This window comes from Centruroides vittatus, unplaced genomic scaffold (genome assembly GCF_030686945.1).
Source record: "Centruroides vittatus isolate TY-2023 unplaced genomic scaffold, ASM3068694v2 contig_476, whole genome shotgun sequence".
NCBI classification, from domain to species: Eukaryota; Metazoa; Arthropoda; class Arachnida; order Scorpiones; family Buthidae; genus Centruroides; species Centruroides vittatus.
This window is the reverse complement of record NW_027122268.1, coordinates 985,525-1,012,473: the sequence shown is the minus strand read 5'-3', so window position 1 is coordinate 1,012,473 and position 26,949 is coordinate 985,525. Positions and strand designations below refer to the sequence as shown.

Here is a 26,949-nt window from a genome sequence, read left to right as displayed (position 1 = left end):
GTTAATTTTTATGATATGCATATCTTTAGATTTTTCTATATATCACATTTGTCAGGAATTTTAATTGATAAATATTCACTTTATAATTTTCAATGTCGTATTTCATAAATCAAGGATATTTAAAGAAAAACAAATTGTTTCATTCTTAATATATTTTAATTCTTAAATATAATTCTTTATTACTACTTATATAATATCAATAAATTATCAAAATAATAAAGAAGTCATTATATATATATTTTTTTTTTCTAATTCAGATTATATATAATTTTTAAGTTGTTTTTGGAATAGCCATTTAAAATTAGTCTTAAGTCATAACTAAACTTTCAAAGATATTTTCTGTTAAGTATATTAAAACTATATTTGCCTTGTTTCTAGCCAGACACTTTATCAGTGGGTTAGCAATGTGAATAAAAACAAAATAGTTCACTCAAAATAGTCAGATATATTACCAGAAAAATTATCTTGCAGAATGAATTGAATGTTACTTTAAAATAAAACTGATTTTTCATAGAATGACTGTACTATTTACAATGATGCCTCTTTGAATTTAATTCATTTCAGGATGCCATTTTGAACTCATTTGAAATTGAATAAATTTTTTTTATCCTGTTAGAAATAGTGGAAAGTGAATTAATCTATTTTCAGACTCTAAACAAAACCCATTTTTGATAAACTTAAAGCAGCAAATATACATAATTTTAAGATAAAAATAACAGATGTTCTAATAAACACAAACAATAAATATGTAAATAAAAATACAAAAATAATCAAATGACCAGCATTTACTGGTCACATACTTTTGGCTTTGATGGCTTAAACATGGTGGCTAGATTGGTTGCATCTCTACTGCTTCATGCTTCAGAGTAAGTTCCCTTTTCATCTCAATTGTTGATATTGCAACCTTCCTCTTAGCTTTTGTTGCTTCCACACATTTCTTGGAAACAATAGTTAAGTAAAGGTTATATTGGATTGAAGTTTTTGCATATTAACTGCTATCATTAATTAACATAGATGTGATTTTAATTACAATAATTGTGAAATTTAACACTTGCTATTGTGAGATTTGTATTTTTTTGTTTAGAAGCTTATTTTAAACTTTTTACTTCATTTTGTTTTGAATAAAATTAAGTTTAAATGTCTTCAGATAAAAAGCACACCAGGCATTTTTCTTTCAGTTTAAGAAAGGATATGATACAATACAAACAGTAAAAAAATTCATAATGTGTATTGTTCAAACTTTAAAAGCTTTTACACATGTCAAATGTGGTTTAAAAAGTTCTATTTGGGAAATTTTGAACTAAAGGATACAAAACACATGGGGATGCCAAAAAGCTGTTGAAGAAATAGTGCAGGAATAAACTGTTATTCAGAATTAATTTTTATTTTTGGCATTTAGTTGCATAAAGTGAAAGCACCAAAAAACACGTGCACCCGTGTCTCATGCTATGTTCAACAGATTGCCTTTACACACAAAATGCATTTTTTCACTGCACCCACAATTTTAACTTTGAAGTAATTCAAATTCAGAAGCAAATTTGTCAAATTTAGTTGTTCAAAGTATGAAGACCTATTTTTAAAAATTAATTCTACATTGTTTTTAAATTAAATCTATTATCCAAGCCTTTAATGACAGCAGGTATTTTTAATTTTAACAAATGTTTGCAGCTACTTTATAGTGGCTATTATTGGGTTATTGGTATAACCATTAACTAATAACTATTTGGTACAGATCAAACTAGGTTTGATATTGTGTTGGTTGTATTGACATTCTAGAACTTTGTCCAGATAGTCATCTGAAGATGACTGCTTTCAGCTATTATATAATGTTCAGATATTTTTTCAAGATAAGGTCAAAGTCACATTTAACTAGATGCTAAAAGTAATTGTTAAAAATTTTTTTCATTGATTTTTTTTCCTTAACTTTTATACAATAAATAACTTGTAATTGTTACAATACACACAATATTATACATTTTGTAGAGTTATGAACTAATATGAAATACTGGGATTGGGCCACTAAAAGTGGTTAGGGAGATCACATTTGTAATATGATTACAAATGTGATCTCCCTAACACTCGTGTGACTGTGCAACTGTCACAAAAATGATCTACCAAACATGGCCAAAACTGACTTTTTTAAATTCTTGTTTAATACAAAAGCTCTGGTAGAACATATAGCCTAAATATTACTGATTTTCTACACAATTTTTTATAATTAATCACTTTAAAATCAGCTTGACAGTTACAGAACAAAGTTTGCTTGTTCACAAAGTTTAAACTAAAAACATATGATTGTAACTGATACTTTATAGTATTCAGAAATTGTTTATAGTATTTTTGAAATTAAAGGTTTTTAATTTCTGATATGGAATGAAACAATTTTATGCATGTTAATTTTATCTTTCAACCTGAGAGCACTGTTAGAGGATTCTTGGCCCTTAAGTGTTCCTTCATATCAGGACTGATGTGTTCAGTTAAGATATTTTTATGTAACTGTTCCTTCAGATACATTGTTATAGCATATTTAACTTATTCTGTCTTTTTTCTATTGTGTTCTGCTTCAAAATATCAGACAGAACAAACACTTCAACTGTTTTTAAAAAGATGAAAAATTGATCTGAAAATGGCTTTTTAATTGCTCTATACATAGCCATTTGACATTTCTTAAATTCTTTCTGGAGAACATTGCAAAAATCATTTTGTAATTAAGCAAAATTTTTGCTGGAATGTTATGGTTTTTATGTTGTATTTTAAAATCTAATTTGTGCTATTAACACAGCTTTGTAATATATTTAAATACTGTAAATTAGGAGTTTGTAGTCTCATCATGACAGTAGTCTTTTTATTACACTTTACATATATAGTCTTTAGTCTTTATTGTAGTTGGTCCTTGATTTTTTTTTTTAATGAATGAGGGTAAAAAATATTACTGGTTTTAAAAACAATTTATTGAAAAATGAAGATACAATAATAAAAATTTTATGGTAAAAGTAGTGTCCCTTAAGTAATCACTTTCTGCACCACTGTTTGCATATAACACACTGCAAGGGGATAGCTAAGTAGTACTTAATCTTAAGTGAGGAAAAGCATTCAGACAAAACAGTGATGTAGATGTAATGTCTTTACTTACTGTTTTGATTGAACAGACAAAATATTTGATAAAACATTGCATATAGACAGGCCTGAAACAAATGTTTTAACAAACCTTTTTCAGTTATTATAATTGATCATAATGGGTTGATGGGTGGCTAGTTCTATGTATGCTTCTTTTTTCTTATTGATCTATAATAATGTAGCATTTTCCTGAAACTTTTGTGTTTTAAATGCTGCTCTAAATTTCATTACATAATTGTTTTTATGCAAAACTTTTCAATTTTTTTACATCTCAATAAAAACCTAGAAATAAACAAGGAAATTTATTGGAGCCATTAGATGGATATATTGTGATTATTCTCAATAGTATATTTTGCTATAGACAATGAGAGAAGTTAGATAATGTATAGCCACAATAAGCAAGATTTTTTAATGTTTACAGAACTAATTTTGGAAAAATAGTCTTGAATACTGATCCTTGTCTCTGCAATAATCAAAAATTTTTAATATGAAGTTTTTAGTAATTCTTTTTAATATTCAAAAAATTATTCAGTAGTGTAAATCTTATACTTGTACTTTGTATTTTGAGAGGAAAAAATATCTGTTCTTATTACAAACTATAATTTATTTGAATTACAAATGTGCTTGTGATATTGTTTCTAATATTAGTTTGTACAATTAGACATCAGAATTTGAATTACAGAAAAATTGAGAACAAAGTACAGCTAATTCTGTTTTACACTTTTAACACTGTGGGATAAAAATTTGCTTCATACAATATTTGTTTTGATCTAATATATATTAATAAATTTTGGATTTTTAAAGATTTTTCCATTTTTTTTTTCTTTTTTTAATTCTAATAATAATAAGAAATATTCAAACTTCCAAGAAATTGCTTTTTTAAAAATTTTTCTAGCATGTGTAGTATTTGGTTGATTATGACAGTTATATCCTAACAATTTTTATTTTGATTTTTTTCTAACTGCTTCTATTGCAGGATAAACTTCAGTTTGATTTGTTTGTAGGATTGTTTCTTTCAATATAGAGTAGTTTTTGTATGCCATTTTAGTGTTAAAAGCTAAATATTTTGCTGTTTTTAATTGAAAAAGTTAAATTTGTGCAAATATCAGCAAAATTTTAAAAATGTTAATTCAGATGAGACACAATTGCAACTTAACTAAAATTGAAATATCTTTGTTTAAATACATTGTTTTATTAATTTATTGGTTCCAGACCATAAAAACTAGTAAGTAATAAAATCTTCCAATTTTTTTCTCTCATACGAACAGTGTCTTTTTCCAGAAACATATCCAATTTGTTTTTACAGGATAGATATCTACATAACTTCAATACTAACTTCCTATAATTTTTGGCTGATGAAGTCACTGTAGCAATGTATTATATGCATAAAATTGGGTGTTATATTAATAGTAGTATAAGGTATTGTGTACCAAGACATTTTTTCATAAATAGTATGATCAAGCCTTACATCAAACATTGTAGTACACTTTCAGACTATAGCAGTAAAATCTTGATAATGACATATTGAACAAACAGTATCAGATAAAGAAAATTGCCATATTATTGGAAGTAAGAATAATTCAATGGCTCAATCATTTATATGCATGTTATGTTTTTGATTAATACAATGCATTATTTCAAGAAAATATGAAAAAATAATCGTGCTACTGTATTTTAGTTCTCAAATTAAATGAAAATTTTAAAAGGACTGATCTTCCATTTCATCATCCAACTATGCTGCTTTTGCTGGTAATGAATGTTTCTAAGTTGTTGATTTCCACTAAATTTAATGGAAAATTGAAGTGATTGTCTGAAACTTGGTGGAAGATACAATATAACTACTCACAAATTACAATAAAAACCAACAAAGGGAATAAAAATGGTAATACAGTACCATTTGCTCATGTACACATTGAAATACTTTGAATATTTGGATTTAAAGGGCTTGTTCTGTTTTCCTTACAGAATACCTGATGGTCATTACAAAGAACAAAAATGTTTATTTATACAAATGTTTGTCCTTTGTAATGATCTTCAGGTATTTTGTAAGGAATACAGAAGCCATTGAATACATCTAAATCTAAAGATTTGATATATTTTGAAGTGCACATGCACAAATTGTACTATGTTACCATTTTTATTCCTTTTTACTAGTTTTATGTTTTGTATGTAGTTTTTAAACAATCAGTTTTTGTTGTGATGGTAAAATATTTTTTGGTAGGAAATTTCAGGATTTTATGCAGTATTGTAATAAAGTAATGTCATCTTATGCTGCTTAAAAAAGTACAAGCCTAATAATCTAAATCTTGCTTAAGTTTAGGCTATATCATGCTGTGTTTAGTAGGAAGTGTTCAAATTTAGTGAGAAGTGGAATTTGTACTAGAAAAATGTAGTTGGCATCAGTGGTACAATACCTAAATTAACTAATGTTGGATTATTGGATATCAGACTAGCAAATGGTACAATCTTGGTAATGTGGCCATGTTATAGAATTTTAATTGTTAATTTGATCTTGAACTCCATTTCTAATAGTCTCACCCTAGATGTGCATAAACTTTATCTTTAGAGGAATTTAGGGTGGCTGAATGTGTTTAATTTTTGAAGAAATTGAATTGTTTGTGGTGGTTTAATAGATTAACAATTGAAATAAAGGATAAACACCGGAAAGAGTTAAAATAAGAAGTAAAACAACTGATTTCCTTGGAGAAGCACACCGGTCACAGGCACTGTAGTTGTTTTACTTCTTAGATTAACAATTTTTAAACTAAAATACAATCTACTAAGGCATGCACCAAAATAATTTAGTAAGAGTAAAAAACTTTTTCTTGTTAAAATAAGATTAAATTTACAAGAAAAATTAATCTTTTTAATGTCAAACCTTTTTACTTTTTTTTTTACTGAATTGATATATAATAGTCCAAACTACTTATATGAGCATTTTCATATGAAGTGGAAGGATGGATAGTTATTTTTGTACTTAATTTTGTAATGAGTTTGATTCATCTTGAAAATTAGTCTTGTATTAGAATTGCACAACTAATCAATAAAATAATTTAAATTTGATATATTATAAGCTGGCATGCATAAAATTCAAATGCATGACTATAATTTCATATAAAATGTGGCATTTTAAAAAGATTTTTGAAAAATGTTCAAAATTTCATCGGTTTTTAGCAGCCAAGTTATTGGAATTTGAATGATTTTTATAGTAATTCTTGAAGAAAAACAAGATTATTGAGACTAGGATGTCCCAATACCACAAGTATTGATACCAGAATCATAAAGTATAGCTACTGGTATTGGTATTAAAGTAGCGATACCGGCCTGCATTAGGTATCAAAACTGGAAATCTTGTCCGGATATTGCTGTTCAGTCTGTCATGTTGCCTTCCAGTTTCATTGCTGAGAAGGTACACCTAGTCCTCTTTTTGCAAGGTGGATACATTCAAAAGAATGCTGTGAAAAAAATTGTGGAAAATCTACGGTACATGATACTGTAGGAAAATTCTCAATAGGATCAATCTAAAACTTCAATGGCACAAAAAAATAAGCAATTTAAAAAAAGGCTTGTTTTTTGTAACATTATCTATCATTAACATTATTTGTATGTAAATATAGCAAAACACAAGGTAGCATAGGAAAACCAAACTACTGTATTCTATGATGTATAGTAATATACTACTGTACTGTATTTAAAAAAGATGAAATCAAGATCTTTCTTGATTTTAACAAAAAAGTAATTTAACTTTATTAACAATAACACAACTTTAATGAAAAGTTAAATTCAAAGACTTTCAAACTGTTTTTCCCTCTGTAAAAAAAATTGTATATCAAGATTATTAGTTTTCTTTTGATGACTATATGTAAAAAGGGGATAGGTGTACTGTACTCATTACAATGAACTTGCATTCACTCAGCCTTTGCTGTAAATGAAGGCTGAGTGAGCCCAGAGCAGCAATTAATAATTTTTGCTTACCCCAGAGAATTGAATCCCAGCTATCTAAATCAGAAGTCAGTGTGTCAATCAGTACTTCAGTTTACATTCATAAGATGTCTTATACACAAAAGAAGCTCCAGATCTATAGTCCTGTTTATTGGGCTCTGTGGGTATTACTATGTATGGGATAGGGGTGGATAAGAAATTGTTGGTGGAAAGGTAAGTCTTTACATTGAGTTCTATATTATTCAAATTTTACAAAGTCAGTGCAAACAAGTATACACAAATTGTAGCACATTTTAAATGTTGCTGATGGTTCAAGGTGATTAACAAACAAAAGCACTACACAAAGTTTGAATACTATTTAGAAATAAATATTTAGTTAGAGCTCTAATCATATATAGATTCTGGAAATGAAATTTGACAATACATTTATTGATTTTTGGTCATTAATATTTTTTATATATGTTTATCTTAACCAAAAATAGTGTGAAATTCCTTTTCAGTTTGATTCGGTTGCAAAATCTGATTTTGGGTAGACCTTACCTGTCTGAAAAATGTAATGATACCATATCTGATACCTAAGGAAAAGTATCTGTATTGGACCAAAAAGTATAGAGTAGAAAAAGTACTTGGTATCGAAGGAAAGTATCAATTTGGTGTCGGCATATGTCTAATTGGGACTGTTTCTTTAATAACCTATAAAATAAGAAAATATGATTAAAAAAATTTCTAAAGATTAAAAGGCAACTAAGATACATGCAGATATAAACTTAAAATTGTTTTCTCTTTTAATTTTATTTCCTAAATTATAAACATTCTTAATTTTCTAATAGCTTTTCCTGATTTGCTTATTTTTTTCAGAATGCTTTGTTAGCATTGCAAATATGTAAATTTATTAATTATTTTAAAACTAATTCATTGCATTCATAACTACTAACTGAAAAGATGCAAAAAATTTTTACTATTCAAAAGTATTTTATTTCAACGTAGCATCTAGAATTTAATATGATGTTGTTTTTAAAATTTGTTTATTGAAAAGTTGCTACTTTCAATTTAATAAATTTTTGATTTTTTTAAAAAAAAATTTATGCATCCTTTATCATTTAAATGTCAGATTAACTATTTTAAAATCATTCATTTTAATTTATTTAAATTTCTTGTGTTTACATTTTTGCTAAAGTGAGACTATCTTAATTTTATCATATTTATGTAGCTTGTTAAATACGTTCTTCAAACAGTCTGTAATTTACATACTAAAAAAAGTGCTGAATATAAAAACTAGACAAATTTTGTTTTCAAATTTTGATAGTTAAACTTGAGTTTGAAGCTTAACTTAAATCAGATAGTTAAACTGTCTGGCTTGTTATTAGTTATCTAAGAGTTGTACACTTTGTGAACTTTTTCAGTTTTAAATAGTTATGAAAACTTAGTGGCTTTATCCTTATTTGGATTATTTCTAATCATCCAGACTATTTTTGACAACTGACATTTCAGATAAGTCCCCTTTTATTCAATTAACTGAGCTAATTTTGTTGTTTTTTCAAAGTTTGATTTTGAAATTTGCTAGTTGGATTTTCTATTTTGCTAAGTTTGTATGAATTTTAATTTATAGGTTGACTCGTGCAGCTTTTTTGGGCTGTAGTTTGTCATTGAATGTTCTTAATTTCCATTAAATATCCCATTGTTTTTTTATCACAATGGGATATTTTTGGATGTGCTATTAATTTCAAAATACCATTTGGTTTCATAATTTTTATAAAATTAACAATTTGAGCAAGAACATCTTTATGAAAATCTGAAAATGCAAAATTTGATGTGAAATAAGGCTTGTTAATATATTAGGTTTTTTCCTGCTTTTAAGAAATTTTGTCCTACTTTTACCTTTGTGATGATACAGGATAAATTTTTTTTTCTAAATGAAGCATATATAATGCATATTCTTAATTCTGCTATTCCTTTCTACATTTGAAGTGTAGCAAGCAAAGTGAGCAAGCTTATTTATTAGTGACTCAAATTGAAAAACTACAGAAACATGTTTTGAGGAGTAATGACTTGACTGATTTTAATGAAATTTTGCAAATTAATAGAAGTAATAAAATAGTGAGTTATGACAATGCCAAATTTTAAAATTTGACCCTAGAACAGGTGATATCAGCAGGTCGAAAATCATTCCCATGTTAAGTCAATGGGAAAACTTTTTTTTGTAAAAACAAGCATGCATTACCTGACATTAGAAATACAGCAAAGCTCTTGCCAAATTTTTTCGAATGCAATATTTTTCCATTTTTCTCAAAAAATTGACCATGTATACTTTAACCTAATTACGTTAATGTACTATACCTTTCATTAAAAAATTTACAGGGTATAATAATGTTTTATACTTATTGGGATGCAATTTGAAAAAATTGTACAACTAAATCCCTACTGTCATCCATTCATCCATCTCTCTTCTTAATCTTTAATGGAATTAGATGAAATCTGAGGCCAGATATGGAAACTTAGGGGCAGGAGGCCCAATTAACTATATCCAAACTTCTGATGCAAACCGGAAGTTGCATTCTTTCAGGAGAGAATTATTTAATTGAAATGAGTTAATGACTGACATGACTATTGTTCAAGGAAAAGTATGATATACAAGGGCAAGTTGCTACTAATTTTAGGTGAAGAGTGCATATTTTAAATTAAATAAATTAAAAATATGATCAAAAATTGCAACCTGGCATTGTTACAATGTCACAATAAAGAATTGCTCATTCTGATTATAATTAATTTATAATTATCCTTAACTTGCACAGTGTTTGTAATGCAAGTTAAGGAAATTTTAGAACAAAAGGTGAGAATTCACTCCTTATGCAGTGATAAATTGCTTTTAGTTTCCCCAATGATTGAATGTAGGTTCTCAAGCCACTGCTGCACTTTAATCAGGGATGAAGTTCTCCTAGTATATAATGCAAGATCTTGTAATTACTTAATGGTACATATTAAAAAATTATATTTCTAATTTAAAAAGAAATCTTTAAGTCTAAATCTCGGTAATAGTTTTTTAGTATTTAATCATCTACTGACTCATTGAAGATCATAAAGATTTTTGCTTCATGTTTTTCTATACTGTTGTACCAATATTCTATTAAATATCAATAAGCATTTTCCTAACTTAACACCATTAACTGCAGGACTTATATATATTCATTAAATCTTTTGCTTTTATTTACACTAAAGTATTTTGGCTTTGTATCTTTTATACTAGTGATGGTAAACCATGACTCTGACAATTTCAAGGTATCCACATTGAATATTTAGAAAGTATTAGATTTTGAAACATCTTTTTGGTGCCATCTTTTGAGATTGGTGATCAGCAAACATTGTCCTGTGTTGAAGGAATGGACTGATAAGAACATCTTTCAGATTGTCCAACCAAGTCAACTGTTGCCTTTGCATCTTTTCCTCTATTTTGCCTGATATTAACAGACACAATAGGTTTTATAAACTATGCAAACATTTTTGTAGTGTGAAGTTTTAATTACTCAAACTAAATATTTGGTTCACAATTTGGAATTACTAAATTTCCAGTTCAGTTTTGACTTTCCTTTTGGGAAGAGATTTTCTGCCATCACTTAATCTGCTTTTACCTCTAAGAACAAAATTTTGAGTGTTTTTATTAAAATGGATGAAAATATTAGCTTCTGGTGATTAAAGTTGGTGTACCAATTTTAAAACTTTTTTCATTTCAATGTATCCCATTTCACTTTTTTAATCTGTTATTTGTAAGTCCTTTCATTGACTGAAGAGAGAACTTAAAAACTTTTTTAATAATCAAAACAAACATTAAATATTCATTTTTAGTCCCAACTAGTGCATCATACAAAAATTGAAGCCCAAATTTAATTTTTTTTATTTCTTGATTTTGCATTAAATGTTTTTTTTTTTTAAGAAGCTATTTTTTTTTTCCTTTTGAACTGGATATCCAAAGATTTTAACTTAATATTCACAAGATACAATATAGTGGGTGAGTTTTTTTATTTTAAATTTTGTAAGCGTGTACACTGTTTTATGGATCTAATCTGCAAACCTATTCCTTTTTTATAATTTCAGCTTGATTTGATAGTCAAGGTTTCAAAATAGCATAGAATAGAAATGAATAGAACAAAACAATGTTAAACTATATATGCTTAAAGGATCATATGCTAAAAAAGTTTAAAAAGTAGTCAGTTTTTTTTGACTGACTACTTTTTTACAATAATACATTGAAGTTTAATTTGATATTGTAATGAATATTTTTTGTCTTTTTACAATTTCACATTCAGATTGTAAATGTCAAAAAATAAAGGCTGTAACTTATCCAAGGTTCTTTTGGTAAGAGTCTTTTGGTAGGAAATTTTCATTTTAAAAATGTAATACTAAATTATATATATATATATATAATGTAACAGAGGGAAATTAAATATAAATTATATAAAGCAGAATTGATGGCACTTGGTCAAAAAATAATCCCCCCCGGATTTTTACTTTTGTGGATTTGGGATCTTGAAGTGTGTAAATGTGAAAAAATTCAGGAGTTTATTCTATATGTATGAATGTTAGTGTATATGGGGGACACGATTTTGCTCTCCCTCTTTAAAGCTGTCATTTCAGAAATTTTGCAGGGAGGTTTGTTTATTAGTGGGATTGATTTTAAGTAAAAATCCAGTATAGGTATGTGGCTGGCGCTATTTACATTTAATAAAAATATAAGTACGACTTTTACAAAGAGAGAACTTTGTGTGCGAACAGTGAAAAAGGAGGACAACATACAAAGATTTTCTTTGTAAAAGTTGTACTTATATTTTTTATTAAAGGGGGATTGATGTTAAATTTTGGTGATTTAAAGGTCGAGGGATGGGGGTTGTGTGTGTCTCCTGTAAGATCAGAATTAATGACTATTTTGCTTATTAGTATTCACAATGTTTTATAAAACCCATCCATACCCTCAAAATTAAGCTTTTTGCCATTTTATGATAGTTAAACTTTAAATAAAATATAACAGATGGTATCACCAAATGTTGCAGAGAAAGTTAAGTATCTTGTTGCTAGTTTTTTCCTTTTGTTAATGAAGATATATTTTATTTTTAATATGCTGTAGACTGCTTTTGACTTATTTTATCTGTATTCTAAGTGGTGATTTTGACTATTTTTAAATCGGTCCTACTAAACATAATTTTTTCCTTGGAAAGTCCTACTTTTAAGTCTTAAAAATCCAGTAGGTACACTAAGATCTGTTTTTGTATCTTATCTTGAATTTTGTCAGTTGAAAGTAAACTTCTATGTTGTAAGATGATACATTGTGTGATCATAATGTGTGTGTAAAATAACAATTTTCTATAAATCTTCAATTTGCAGTTATCTTCAAACCTGTAATATTTTCAATTTAACACCCACTGCAATACTTCTGATTCTTATGCTATTTTTTTTAAACTGATTTTTTTCAAAATTGAATAACAGATTAAACTGTTCAAATAGAATCAAATAAAATAGATTGACTAGTTGTTTCGTTGATTCTTAATTTTTAGTATATTTATTTTTGCCATTTTTATAACCTAACTAGCTGTTACCTGCGGCTTCGCTCGTGCGGATTTTGCAAGCAAACCCTATTTACATTCAATATTTCAACAACCATAGTAATTGTTATATAACACCTACTGCTGAGAATCAAACCAACTGTTTTTAATTTGATAAATTTTCTGGAACGTTTACAATCATTCCATAATCGAACCAATATGCAATAACAAATTTGAATTTAAAACGGTTTAAACATTTGGTAAAAAAATCTAAATATATAAAAAATATTTATAACAATGTCTGAAATGTTATCAATTTAATACCCCTAAGTACTGAATTAAGACGAAACGTAATTAAAAACAAAAAATTGCATCTAAAATAGTACAGTAGAAGCCGTTCTTCAGGTTAGGACTTAATGCTCTCCCTCTCCTCCACGGAGGAAATTTCGAAAAATCCCTTCTTAGTGTTCATTTTCATGACGTACTCTAATTGTGTACCAAATTTCACCTCTAGGTTCTGGAAATTTCTAGAAAAAACTGGCACGTTCTCATTGAAGCATCATACATTTTTGTAGTCAACCACTTTCAACCCCCATATCTCCCATACCCTTATAGCTATCGAGACGCAACCACCATAGTGCACGATGGGAGACTTGGAGCTACTACCACACACAAACACCATTCACGTGCGATGTGTAGTTTTTGCTGCAGAGTGAGATATAGGCACAAACACATTTATTTTTATATATAGGTATAGATAATAGCCTAAAATCATTTAAAATTCATTAAGAAACCTGTAATAAATATCTACATTTTTCACCAAAAATTAGGAAGCTTTAAGTGCCAATTTGTCTTTTGAATGTTTCATTTTTAATCTTAAAAAGCTTCAAAATTTTAGAGAAGTTAGTTTATCTTTGGAGCACTAGGAGCAACTTTATTTTGCTTACAGAACAATCTCTAATAATACCTTTGAATTATAATATGCAGTAAAGACTTTGCATTTAGAACCTTCATTAAACTTGCAAGAATAAAAATTATAGTAATGCATTAATTTTTTGGGTTTAAAAAACCCTTAGTGGATTAAGATTTTCCTATTAATACTTTAAACAAACTCAGTAAAATAAATTTTATTCTTACTTTTAGATTCTAAGATTTTAAATGTTCTTTAAAGAAATTTTTTTTGCTTCATTTTGCTATTGGTGACTAGTACTAAATTTCATGTGGTTTTTTATATAGAAATTGCACTTCCAAAATATCTTTTTGCTTTGTATTTAACTGTCTGGATTATTTGCTTTTTCAAAATCAGTTTAATATTTGCTCCTTCGTATTCAATGTTCCCAGTTTATTCAATTTTATATAAATAGAAAAAAAAATTTAAAAACGTGACTTGGATCTGTTGAATTATTTTTTGTTTTGCGTGATCGTAAATGAAATACAGTACTTCCAGGTCATGGCTATTTTTCATATTCACCGTCGTTATTAATGCATTATTACACAGTAGGTTTTTTTCTTTGCAGTTATACTCGATATATTCTCTATTTTATGGTTTATCGCTCGCAAATATCGTTATGCTAATATACAACTCTAGAGATGGAGTAGTATTACGCGTGTACATTAGCATAAAATTATTCTTGTACTGTTTTCAGATCGGGAGTTAAAAATTAGAGTGGCTATCGTTTTTTTTTTGGGGGTTAGCATATTGACCTTATCTTTCGGAACCACATCTTCCGTTGGTTACCGGATCTAATTATATGAACCGCGCCCGTGGTTGGAATACTTCCCTACTGAAGGACCTTTCCGTCGTAGAGTTCAAGGTCATATCAAATAACTCATTGATCGCACCGTCGTGCGCCTTGTTCGTTTAAAAAAAAATACTGTAATAATTTTTTTAATGTTTGTTAGAGTTAATAGTTAAATTTTACGGGTGGTATGGCGGATCGGATTTCTTCGTATCTGGTACTGTGAAGGGGGCGTATAGTTAGGAATTTCATAACTGGCTTTAATCTACTGTCTCTGTAAACACTATCAACGGTCTTAATTTTCAGTCTGTCGATAGTTTTAAATATTACTAGCGAAATTTATAACTTTTATTTCGTTGTTAGATTAAGAGCGCCCTAAATTTTATCGATGTAAATTCTATAAAAAAATTTTTAGAACCAATTTTTTTTACAATTTTTTTGGTTTTTACATTCGCAAAATATTAAATGCATGGTCTGTAAGCAGGCTGTGATTTAATAATCAGGTGTAATCGTTTTTTATACGGTTGATTTATTTTATAACTGTTTAAAGTATCTATATTGTTATATTTTATTGTGATCTTTAATGTTTTATCGCTAATTTGATTTTTTTTTCTTTAATACGAAAGTAATGTATTGGTTTGAATTAAGATTGATCGCTGCTTTTTATGGATGCTCTATAGAAATTCGTAAACATTGCTTTATTAATCTGAATTTATTCGATAATTTTATAATGAATTATAAGTTTTTTTTTAATAATTATAAAAGTTGCTAAATAAGCGCGTGATTAGCGATTATTTTATACAATGTGTTTTTATACAGTATTTCTAAATTTGTCATACTAACTCAGGATAGTTTAATAAAAATATTTGGTATTGTTTTTAATCTAGTATTAAAGTACGTTTTGTTACAAGCTTATCAGAAAAGTTATTAGCAGCCACAAAGCAAATTTCGATAGTCGTATTTTTATCAAAAATACGGGATGTCTCTTACAGCGCAGTAATTTTTAAAGATCAAATATTTAATTAAAACATTTTTTTAAAAATACTTTGCTTTAATAATAACGTATGAAATGCAAGATTTATTATAAATTTGTTTTCAAAAATTAACCTTTTTTTTTTTTTACTTTTTATGAAAAGCATTAGGTATTCATTTTATAATGCAGTTTTGGAAATTTTAATGTCAAATATTGTGACTTTTTCCCCCCCTAACGTTAATTACTAAACTATTTTAAGTGTAATTTGTCAATTACAAAAGACCACTTTAAATTTAACAAGTTTATTCCAAATTTCAAGTACTCTAATCTTTTTTTTTTCTTTGGAAATTTCCTGCAGTTTTGTATGATAAAACGTGAATATTTTTTTCTATGATAGCTATTTAATAATTTACACTAATTAAATAACCCGAATGCAGCTGAGTTTATATTTGGAATATAACTTTATAAGTTTGCAAGACTTGGCACATCATCTTAACAACAACTTAGTTTAGATAGCCAACACTTCAAAAACTTTGAGCCAAGCATCTGACCATTCTTAGCCTATAATTAAAAATTAGAATAATAATGTATAATAGTTTACTGTTAAATTGAAAATCTGAGCACTTTGCTATAATGTAATAAAAATATTAAAATACAAATAACCTAAACTACCTTGAATTTTCTAATTTAAGTGACTGGAAACATTTATTCTACTTTCTAATAAGTTGTAATTTAGAGAGAATAAAACAATTTGATATTTTAGAACTAATACTTAACTGGATTGTAATGTAAGATAAATTTTGAAATTGTTCTTTTCACTTTTTAGAAACAACTAAGGCTACAAAAGTCTTCCATTAAATATTACTGTGTACTGAAAATATACTTTGTTTTCACAAACTGGGTGTGGGGAGGAAGTGTGTAATTTATTCCCATGATAATTAGTGGGCAACAGTTGCCCCCCTCTATCCCAGCTTCAGTATCACTGACTTGACTGATACTCTCCTAGACTTCAAAGACTGAAATTCAAGTTTATATAAACATAGTAACACACTAGGGTCAGGTGGAGTAAAATAAGTAATGGGGTGAGTTTTATATCTAAATGTTTTCTAAAATTTACTTCAGTTTTTATTTTGGATGAATGCCATGAAAAATGTTTTATCAAAACTCTGAAACTGCTCTTCACAACAGCTATTTTAGTTTTTAGCATAATTTTTATTGTTGGTATAATTTCTTACAATACAGAAATTGGAGCTTGTTTGCTATTGAAATTCATAGTGTTGCTTTAAGATGAATAGTTTCAAACTTTTAGAATATAAATAATTACTAATATAAATAACTATTGTTAGGTAAAATTAATTTAGATTTGACATATGGGAAAATGAAAAATTTGAGCATATTTGGAATGCTTGTATATTTTCACTGTTTAAGATCCCCAGGTTTACTCAAAATGTAATGTCTTCTGTGTTCAAAAATTTTAGATTGTTGCTATTTCAGTTCCTACCATTATGATTACGAATAATAGATTTTAGCTGTTCCTATTATAAATAATAGAGAACTGATAAATTTATTATCAAATCTTACTCACTTAACAGAACTCTTAAAGTAAAATTCTCTTGCATTTTATGGAAAAATAACTTAGTTTCATTTATTTGCATCAACAAAAATCTTCAGAAAACATTCGATGAAGTAAAAATTTAATGTTAACATACACAATATTGCAAAACAGCATGATATGCCCCTTATAGCTTACTGTTGAAATCAATGATGAGCAACCTTTTTCTGGATGTGGCCACAAGTGAACTTTATAGGCTTCTGGTGGGCTGCAGGCAATTTTTTTTATATTGCAGGTTTAAACCTGAGTACCAACATCATAATTGCCAGTACACTAGATACTAAAATAGTTTGCATATCATTAGCATGTAGTTTCATTTTTTTACTGGTCAAGTTTAGTCTGAATGTTTATCTTGAATTTCAGGTTAGGATTTCATAATGGCATGAGGCAGAAAACGCAGAAATAAATTAATTGCCAAAGCTTGGGTGGTGCATATTAGGCCTCACATACATCTAGCCCACAGACCATGGTCTGCTGTTTGCTGGTCTAGATGTATCATAAAACTACCAGGCCACAAAGAAAGAAATTTTGTTAGAAATTGAAGATGCCATGACCTTTCCTGATGTTGCTACATCATATTAAGTAATTTCTTGAACCAACTATATATATCAAATATTGACTTCACAACCAAGGATCAAGTTACAACTTAACAAATAAGCATTCACCTATTAAAAGTAAAGTGAATGATAATTGGTTAACTTAATATTTTGGTGGAAGTCCCTTTAGAGTTTCCTAAGAAGACACACTGCAGCTATTACACCACATATATATTACTTTATACCCTCCAATATTTAAATTTTTTTTGAAAATATGAATAAAATAAGAGGGAATTAATATTGGATCTTTTTATTAAACAAATGTAGTTATAAAGCATCTATATAATTAATGATAGGTTATTCTACCATCTCCATCTGTTGCTCATCTTCACACATGGTGCATTTAGTGGTTTTTTCTTGCAGACATTTTTACTACATTCTTGACAGATTTTGTTTTACTGTTTTTTTTTCTACAAAAGCCATCTGTCTAATCAGCCAATTATTTGGAATTACTGTCTTGATTATCTTCTATAATCTCCAACTTTTCTGATTAAGTTTGTCATAGTCTCTTCTGGCTGCTCTCATTTTTCCTATAAATTCTCTCAACTTATTGTAAAGCACCATTCAACTCCTCCTGGGTAAAAGCTGTAAGAGCTAGAAAAAACAAAAACGTAGGCATCCAGAAAGCTGTTTGCTCCATTTTCAAACTAATTGAAGACTAAGAATTGATTGAAACTGTGATTGGAGAGAGTGCACCACTTCAATGCTGTGTCAGGATAACCGTTTGACAGTGGTGTCCCCTAGTTTCTTACAAAAGCAATTTGCCATTGTGGCGAATTGCTTTTGTTAGAAACTAGGTTCCACGAGCAGTTGCATGCATAAATGATTCTGGATAGAGAACCGAGACAGTGCGACAGAAGTAATGCACTTCGAGACAAGTTATACAAACACACATACTTGTTTATTTGTTGTTAAAAGTTTACACATAAGATTAGTAAAATAAGACTACTGAGCCAATTAGAAAATTCTAGGCTCATAGATGCGATAACTCAGTTGCGCATGAGAGTTCACAATAGAGCGCACGGGAATAAATAACTTTGTAGAGGAATATGGATCTGGTGTTTGCGGGTTGGTTGATAAGATAAAAGTTCTTAAAGATAGATCATATTCAGTAAATCCACTGTAGAAGATATGGTTGTAGACGAGAGGGATGAAGTATCTGTAACAGAGGTTTTGAAATATCTGTTAATGATACAAAGCCAATTGTATCTGGTTATAGAATAAATCAGTGTCTCCGAAAGGAGTAACTGAGGCACACTAAATATTGACCTGCTTGAGGAACTGGTGACGACTGACTCTACTGGCCATCAGTTGTCATATTAAATTGGCAAAATCGGGTCAGAAGGTTGCACGAAAGAGTCTTTCGACACTGAGAACATGTAGGAAGAGATGCTCCCAGGTGTGAAAGTTGACAGATATCCCAGCAGTTACATTATTGAGAAGTTATATTATTATTTAGTTTACATTGTTTAATTTGAAATCTGGGTTTTCACAGAACCCTAAGCCATTAGATATTTATGCAATGGATATGCAAAAAAACAGCTGCTTTTAAATATTTAAAAATAAATAAAATTAAATGAAAATTATATTTACATCGCGAGGTGCATAGCAAGTACACCACAGATAAAATATCACCTAGTTTAAAGCTGGTTTAAACAACTAAATAATTAGAAACATAACCACTTGACATATAAGTGGTGACACATGCTATGAATTGAGAATACTGAAGTGCACTTCTGCACCACCTATGTACTGTACAATGTCTTAAACAAGTACAGTCAAAATTGTGTGGCAGTTTGCTGCGGGCATGCCCTCCAAAGGGAACTCTTGGTCCTTGACTGTAAATATTGCTAGCACTGCTGTTTTTATCTTGATTAGCACAATCATTTAATATTCATTTCAATATTCTTTTGAATGATTATTCATATGTTAAGTGCAATAATAAAAAGAATTATAATAAAATTTTTCTCCTGAATTACTTTATTCATACTCTAAGTACTCTTACTCAAAATATGTAAAATTAAGTATGCAAAATTAGTATGCACATAAAATATTGCAAACACTAATTCTTCTGTAGAAAATACTGATTACATTTGAAAAGCTAGTTTTTCCAAATTTTAAATTAAGTTGATTATAAAATCAGTTTTCCCTCTCCACTTGATTAAAAAAGTATAATCAACCAGTAAACTTTTCACTTCTATAAGATTAAATAACTGTTAAATGGAATTGTTTATATTAATGCTTCTTGTTCCTTAAATTGTAGTCTTAGTAAACTAATTAATAATCTGTTAATAGGACTTACTGCACTAACATCTGGATGACAGAATAGCTAGTCTATTGGTTTAAATAACTTTTATTTTCACCTGTATACATTAATTTCTTGTATTTCAGACCTCATTCCCTCAAGTGGTTTTCATCATAATTCTAAACTACATAGGTAATTTTTAATTTTACAGTAATAAGCTTAAAATTTAAAAAAATTAATTACATACTTAAAATGATACTTGATAACTTTATTTTGAACAAATATATAAATCCTGTTTTTTTAAATCTTCACTAATCATAAATTAACATTTATTGTAATTCCACAGTGTTCATAAGCAATAAAATTAGATTATACTAATTTTTATAATTGTTTGGAAATATGGAGTTGTTTAAAATGGTCTCCAACTTTGTAACTGATGCTAATTATTTTATCTTAAAACATTTTGTAAAATTTTTAATACAATACTTAAAATTTCTGTTCAAATATATATATCATCTGTAAACCAGAACTGCTGTTGCCTTTATTGTAATAAAAGCTGCATTTAACCAATTATTGTTGGTATAAATAATACATTATCAATGAACTCTAATGTTATAAGATTCTTTATATGCTATCAACCTATTTATGGTAGAAGTGTGTTGTGTAAAATAACTGTTAAAGAATATTTCAGAATAATTGTTGTTCCATTCTGAATAATATTTTACTTATATGAGGTAGCTTAAAATTAGTTGCATTCAAATTGCTATTGGCAATAAGGAGTTAGCTATAGAATGATAACTGAAATTGAATAAGCATCAAATTTATTACCAAGTATTTAAATATTTTCAGAAATCATAAATTTAAATTTGAGGATTGAGTTTTTGCTGCTTCTCAACTAAATTTAAAAAAAAAAAACAAAAACAAAACCAGCACCTGATCACTCGCTGAGAGAGATTTATTCTTAACACAAACGTTTTCAATACAATCAATGGATCATCATCAGGTAAAATAGAACATTACAAAAATAGAACAAGTTCAAAATACAAAAAATATAACGGCTAACCAATATGTAACTAACAGCACAATAACGTTTCGAAATATTAAAAAATTAATAAAAATGCTGCTAAAATTAAAAATAAAATAATATATAACAAACAAATAGTGTATACAAAATATTAATACTTCTGCCTTAATAAACAAATTAATAACACTAAATGTTAACACTGCTTAATAAGCTGTACAGAGTTTTTCATTTAACAATACATATTAATAAAGCTACTGCTCTTATTTGTTGTTAAATGAAAAACTCTGTACAGCTTATTAAGCAGTGTTAACATTTAGTGTTATTAATTTGTTTATTAAGGCAGAAGTATTAATATTTTGTATACACTATTTGTTTGTTATATATTTATTTTATTTTTAATTTTAGCAGCATTTTTATTAATTTTTTAATATTTCGAAACGTTATTGTGCTGTTAGTTACATATTGGTTAGCCGTTATATTTTTTGTATTTTGAACTTGTTCTATTTTTGTAATGTTCTATTTTACCTGATGATGATCCATTGATTGTATTGAAAACGTTTGTGTTAAGAATAAATCTCTCTCAGCGAGTGATCAGGTGCTGGTTTTGTTTTTGTATTATTTTCTGCTGAGCACGCTGTAGGTTGTTCAAATTTTTAAAGTTATGAATTGAAACATGACTTTCTTTGTTTTTCAAATCTTTGTATTTAAGTTACAAGCAGTGCTTCTACTACTTGTTTGAAGTTCAAACTGTGTTCTGTGATTGGATTGATATTTATAATATGACTAATTAACAAGTGATGGTTACTAAGTTTTAGCACTAGCTTCAAAATTTAAACTTCTGCCAGCTGACAATAGAAAATCATTCTTTTAAAATAGTGTAATTGGTAATTAAACATTAGAAATATTAAATTTCTGTTTAGAATTGCATTGTTTTGGAACTGGTTAGGGAAATTGCAGTTGATAGGATGCCTGGTAACTGTGTGAAAAAGCTGATTTTTGAAGGAACAAATATCCTGAAGGTGATTTGTTTGCCTTTTTGATGTATCTTAAATTAATGTTTATGTAACTGTTTAGCTATTTTTTATTTTGTACTGGATGCATTAAGTGTAAAGATCTAATTTAAAATAAAAATTTAACTTTGAAATCTATATTTTAATTCATTGCATAAATATATTAAAATGGCTATACAACATATTGGAATAAAAATATAATTATTAATTTTCTATTTTAATTAAAACTTTTTTAATTAAAACAAAAATAAATGCTTTCAATGGTGTATTTGTTTTATCTTCCTCAGGAAAACTAAATATAATTGAGCATTGAATATTAGAATGTGTAACAAAAATTCAAAAGAGAAACATAAGAATTGTGTGTTAACCTTTAACTTTTTTGCGTTCGGCATGTTAATTTAAACTTCAGCTTATATTAATGTTTTTCAAAATACAAAAAAAAAATATATTTTAAAATATGCAGTTGAAATGGGACAGATGGTGGAATAATACCATGGCAGAAATCATATCCATGAATTGCTTTTGATTCTAATAATTGGAGTATTAATTCTGATCATAATTAATTCTGCAAATTCCAAGAGCATTTATTTTTAGAACTACATTCAAACCCTAAACCTGAACACAAGTATAAACAAACATTCCTTTATACTAATGTTACAAGAAAGCTTTAATAGTACTTTAGTTATCCCTGAAGATAAGCAAACAAAAATATAAGTATATAAATGTTAAAACAAAGCATTTTATATTAAATGTTCAAAATCCCAAATTTAGTGTTCAATGTTACATGAACATACAATTTTCTCCTTTTTGGAAGCTTAATCACAAATTTATAAAAATGAGAACTTTTTTTCCTTTAAAATTATGTTTACTTAAGAACATTTAAGTATGTTAAGAAAATTTTTCTTAAATGAATGTTAAATCACACTATTATCCTTTGTTTTAGATTGAGTTCAGTTCATTAATAAATATTTCTCTGCAAAAATTTTCTGAATTTAAAATTTAGCTGTGTCAACTGATACTCCTCTTTCCCCTAACACTACAGTCCATAAATTCCTTCTCTTATAACATTACCTGAAATACTAGTTAGTTGTTTTTAGTTTCTGCAAAATACAGCTTTTCCATTTTCTATTTGTCTCCATAAAAATTCTTGTATTATGGATGTTTCCTTTTTACTATTTCTTAGTGTAGTAGTATTTGACAATTTTTTAGATGGAAAATATTGACTTACTAGTGGTGCTTCGCAGCTATTATATATATCTACTATATATTTTTTTGTTTTTATTTTATATTTTTGTTTTTTGTTTGTTGTGTCGCGCGTGTGTTTTTGTACGGGTCCTTTTCGTTTCCTTTCGTGATACCACCAATTACCTGCTGGCTGGACTTTCGTTGTGGTGATTGGCCTGTCGTGGGGTCACATGGGGCAGTGACGTCGGCTAGCGGGAAGTTATAAAAACACGTGTAACCCATGTACGGCGGAGTTTTTTTCTTTTTGTCCTTTGACTGCCTCTTGAGGACTTTCGTTGGTTGGCAACCTGAAGATGTGTCGGGCCGTTAGAAGAAGAAAGCGGAGGTAAAGCGACGAAATGCAGGATAGGTGAATTACTGCGCTGAAAGGGAATCGACTTTCGTCGAAGGAATTACACGAAATGAATAAGGGATTACCGTCTAACAATGAGGAGGACTAACTGTAGTATCACCGTTGTCAACGATTTTTGTATTACAAGAGAAAGTTTGTATATTTAGTCGTAATAATTGTCGGGAAAAATAGGGCCTCGCGTAGAGAGAAGGAAACTTAGGAGGGTGATAATCACAGTATTAAGATTGTAATGCGATCAGATTCCGGGACTGAGTCGTGTATCGATAATTGTTTTTAGTCTCCAATAAACCTTTGTTTGTTCAATTACACGCTTCCACCGACTATTCATTTCCACTTTTTTGGGTGTTATTCCCTTTCTTTCAAACCCGCAGACCACGTGCTTGCGGAGTTCACACTAGTTTTAATATTTGAAGATGATTTTCTAAATCTTTAAGAGCAAAACAAATGTGTCTGAAAATAAGACACAGAAAGTGCTTTGGTTTTTTGTATTTAGAAAAATATGCAATAATACTTCCATTTTGAGCTTTAAAGTTTGTAGTTCTGTTACTAAGTTAGTGATAAGAGAATGTATTAATATTCCAAAATTTTTAAAGTTTTAATTTATTTATAAGAATCAAACTATTTTATATCAAAATTATATATTAATTTTAAAATTGTATAAGACCTAGAAAATATTTTAGGTATTAAACATTGTAATAAACATTCTATATTCTGGATTTGAAGATAATAGCAATTAGATGGAAACATCTGAAAGCGTTTAATCGAGAGGTAAATCAAAGATGATTTCTATATTTACATAGTGATAAATTTGTTTTAACTTAATGGAGTCAGTCAAAAAATTTATTATTTCTGTTAGAGTAAATTTAAAATACCAAATGAACTGCTGGATTATTTATCATTATAAAAAGGCTAATAATCTAGCAGTTTGACATTAGTAATTGAATTACTGATGAGTATGTAATACATACATTGTCAGAATACATCTTGCATACTTAAACGTGTGTAAAATTCCAAAATGTCAGACAAGTCTAAAATTTTGACAGCATGAACATTTTATTTTTGGAAGTAGTCCTTTGTGAATGATTCTTTCAAATTTCATGAAATTTTCTAGTTTTCAGTTTTAATGTATATGTTAGAATGCATTTTAACTAAAAACTGGTTTTGACTAACTAGTTGAAACTAGTTTATACTGGATGTCTTTGTTAAAACCCGTTTTGTCTAGTTAAAACTAGTTTTAACTCAAATTCATCTTTGACTAGCAGTAAATTCTACTTTTAACTAGACAAAATGGGTTTTAACAAAGACATCCAGTATAAACTAGTTAAAATGCATCCTAACTAAAAACTGGTTTTGACTGCAACATATAGTGATTCAGGGTAAGATGGTAAGCAGGAAAAGATGCCTACTTTTTGATATTTTCAAACAGTGGCGTCAGATATTGTCATGTGTTTGTATGATGAATTGTTGGGCCAATATTGAGTGCGGAAACCTGTACTTAGCTACCGTTACCTCATTTTCTACATCCAAGAAGAATAAAAGCAAGATAAGAACGAAGTTTTTGTTGTGAAATGTTTCTAGAATCATTTGAAAACTAAAAGTTAAAATAGAATTTGTTTTTCGCAATTTTTAATAGTGTGTGGTGTAGTTAAGTTTCTAAAGTTTCCATTGTGAGCTACTGCCGATCCCGATCAGACATACTACAACACGTACAATGTAGGCATCTTACCCTGACAAATGGAAAAGATGCCACATTTTTCATGGGGCCTCATGCCTATTTTTTGTTAATTGAATTCCAATATGCCTATTTTTAATAAATTTTTGTTTTCTCGTTTTATTTCAGGATATGCATAGAAATTATATAAGGACTTCTCAAAAAGGTTTTTGGACTGAAAAAAGCTTTCGGCTAGCTGTAGAGCAAGTTAGAACGGGCGGGAACTTAATAATATTTATACTGTGCTGTTATACTTAGTATGAAGTACTTTGTACTACATATGCAATAAATTAAATTTGGTTAAGATATTCGAAAATTAATTTTATGCAATTGTATTTGTTATCTTACCCTAATTGCATTTGGCATTTCACCTGGATACTTAGGGTGAGATGCCTAAAATGCCAGACAGTAAAAAAGTCGTCATTGCAAACACAATATACAATTATTTTTCATATACTCCAAAGTTTTATTTGAAAAACATGCTCAGGAATATAATATTTTTGTTAGAGGCCTCCAAAACCCAAATTATCACTATAATTTCCTTCATAAGCATAATGTTAGGCATCTTCCCCAAATCACTATACATAACTTTATTTTTCCCCAAACATAGTTAAAATTAACTTTAGCTACATAAATAAGTTTAAAAGTTAAAACTAGTTTTATTTAAAATCAAAACGTGTACAGCAGTAAATTAACTAGACAAAACCCGTTTGTCTAGTTAATTTAGACGTCAATAGAACATTTTTAAAAATTAAAATTGTTCAAAAGCTTAATGCATGATTTAAAACATTTATTATTTTTTTTTCTTTAACAATATTGTCAGGTAAAAGTATAAAGTATTGCTTTCTCCTATGGTTATCTGTATGCATAGTTAACTTTTCAAATTTAATTAATGAACACTGCATTAACTTATATTTTGTTGTTTAAGTTAATATCCTGGTTACTGAATTTTGTTTTCTGAAAATGAATAATTCAATTATTTTTTCAGATTTACTTCACTGTACAAATGAACCAAATGTATCTATACCTCAACTGGCCAATTTATTGATAGAGCGTACACAGCATTCAAGTTGGGTTGTAGTATTTAAAGCTTTAGTTACTGTACATCATTTAATGTGCTATGGAAATGAGGTATGAAATTTATTATAAAATCCTTTTATTTTTACATACTATAAAATAACATCTTATTTCAGAGGTTTACTCAGTATTTGGCCTCAAGTAATTGTACTTTTCAACTCAGCAATTTTCTGGACAAAAGTGGTGTACAAGGTTAGTAATTTGATATTTAAAATTGCATTAAAAATACTGAAAGCTTTGGCTAACAAAAACTTAAACTGAAAACATTCTTAAATTAAAACTTTTAACCTTTATTTCTTTTCGTAAATTTGTTCTCTAAGAACAAATTTTAATTGGAGTAAATGAAAAGCTAATATTAAAAATTATATCTAATCTTAAGATTTCATACATTTTGATTTTTCTGTAACAAGATAACCTTTCTTATTGCAGAATAATCTAAATATTCTGAAAACTTATTTAACTGGTTTTTGTAAAATTTGAATTTGCTAGGTTAAGAAAAGGCTCAGAAATTGTTTTTAAGACTTGCAACAATTTGTCAAATGATGGAAAGTTTCAAATTCTTTTCAAGAGTTTATTTTCAATATTTATGTAATTAAGGGTTATGAAACTTGATACCATCTTTGTAACTGAGTAAATTAATCATGGCTTTTTCTGGAAGTCTGCTTTTTATTAAATTTAAAATATTTAGTCAAAATCTAGTCCCCTTCAGCTTAAAAATTTAATAGTGTTGAATATCTAAATTAGATAATTTTCTGAAGAGCTAAAGTCTTTGAGA

The 26,949-nt window shown here is 28.1% G+C and overlaps 1 protein-coding gene across 6 annotated transcripts in view; it reads left to right on the top strand.

The window, feature by feature from the left end:
• The window catches only part of lap (like-AP180), an 89,390-nt gene that overhangs the window by 4,683 nt on the left and 57,758 nt on the right, over positions 1-26,949 (top strand). For all 6 annotated transcript variants that reach the window (XM_067273417.1, XM_067273416.1, XM_067273415.1 and 3 more), the window contains exons 2-3: positions 26,086-26,228; positions 26,291-26,366. In XM_067273417.1, the coding sequence (XP_067129518.1) occupies positions 26,086-26,228; positions 26,291-26,366 (219 nt within the window). The remainder of the gene's footprint in view (positions 1-26,085; positions 26,229-26,290; positions 26,367-26,949) is intronic.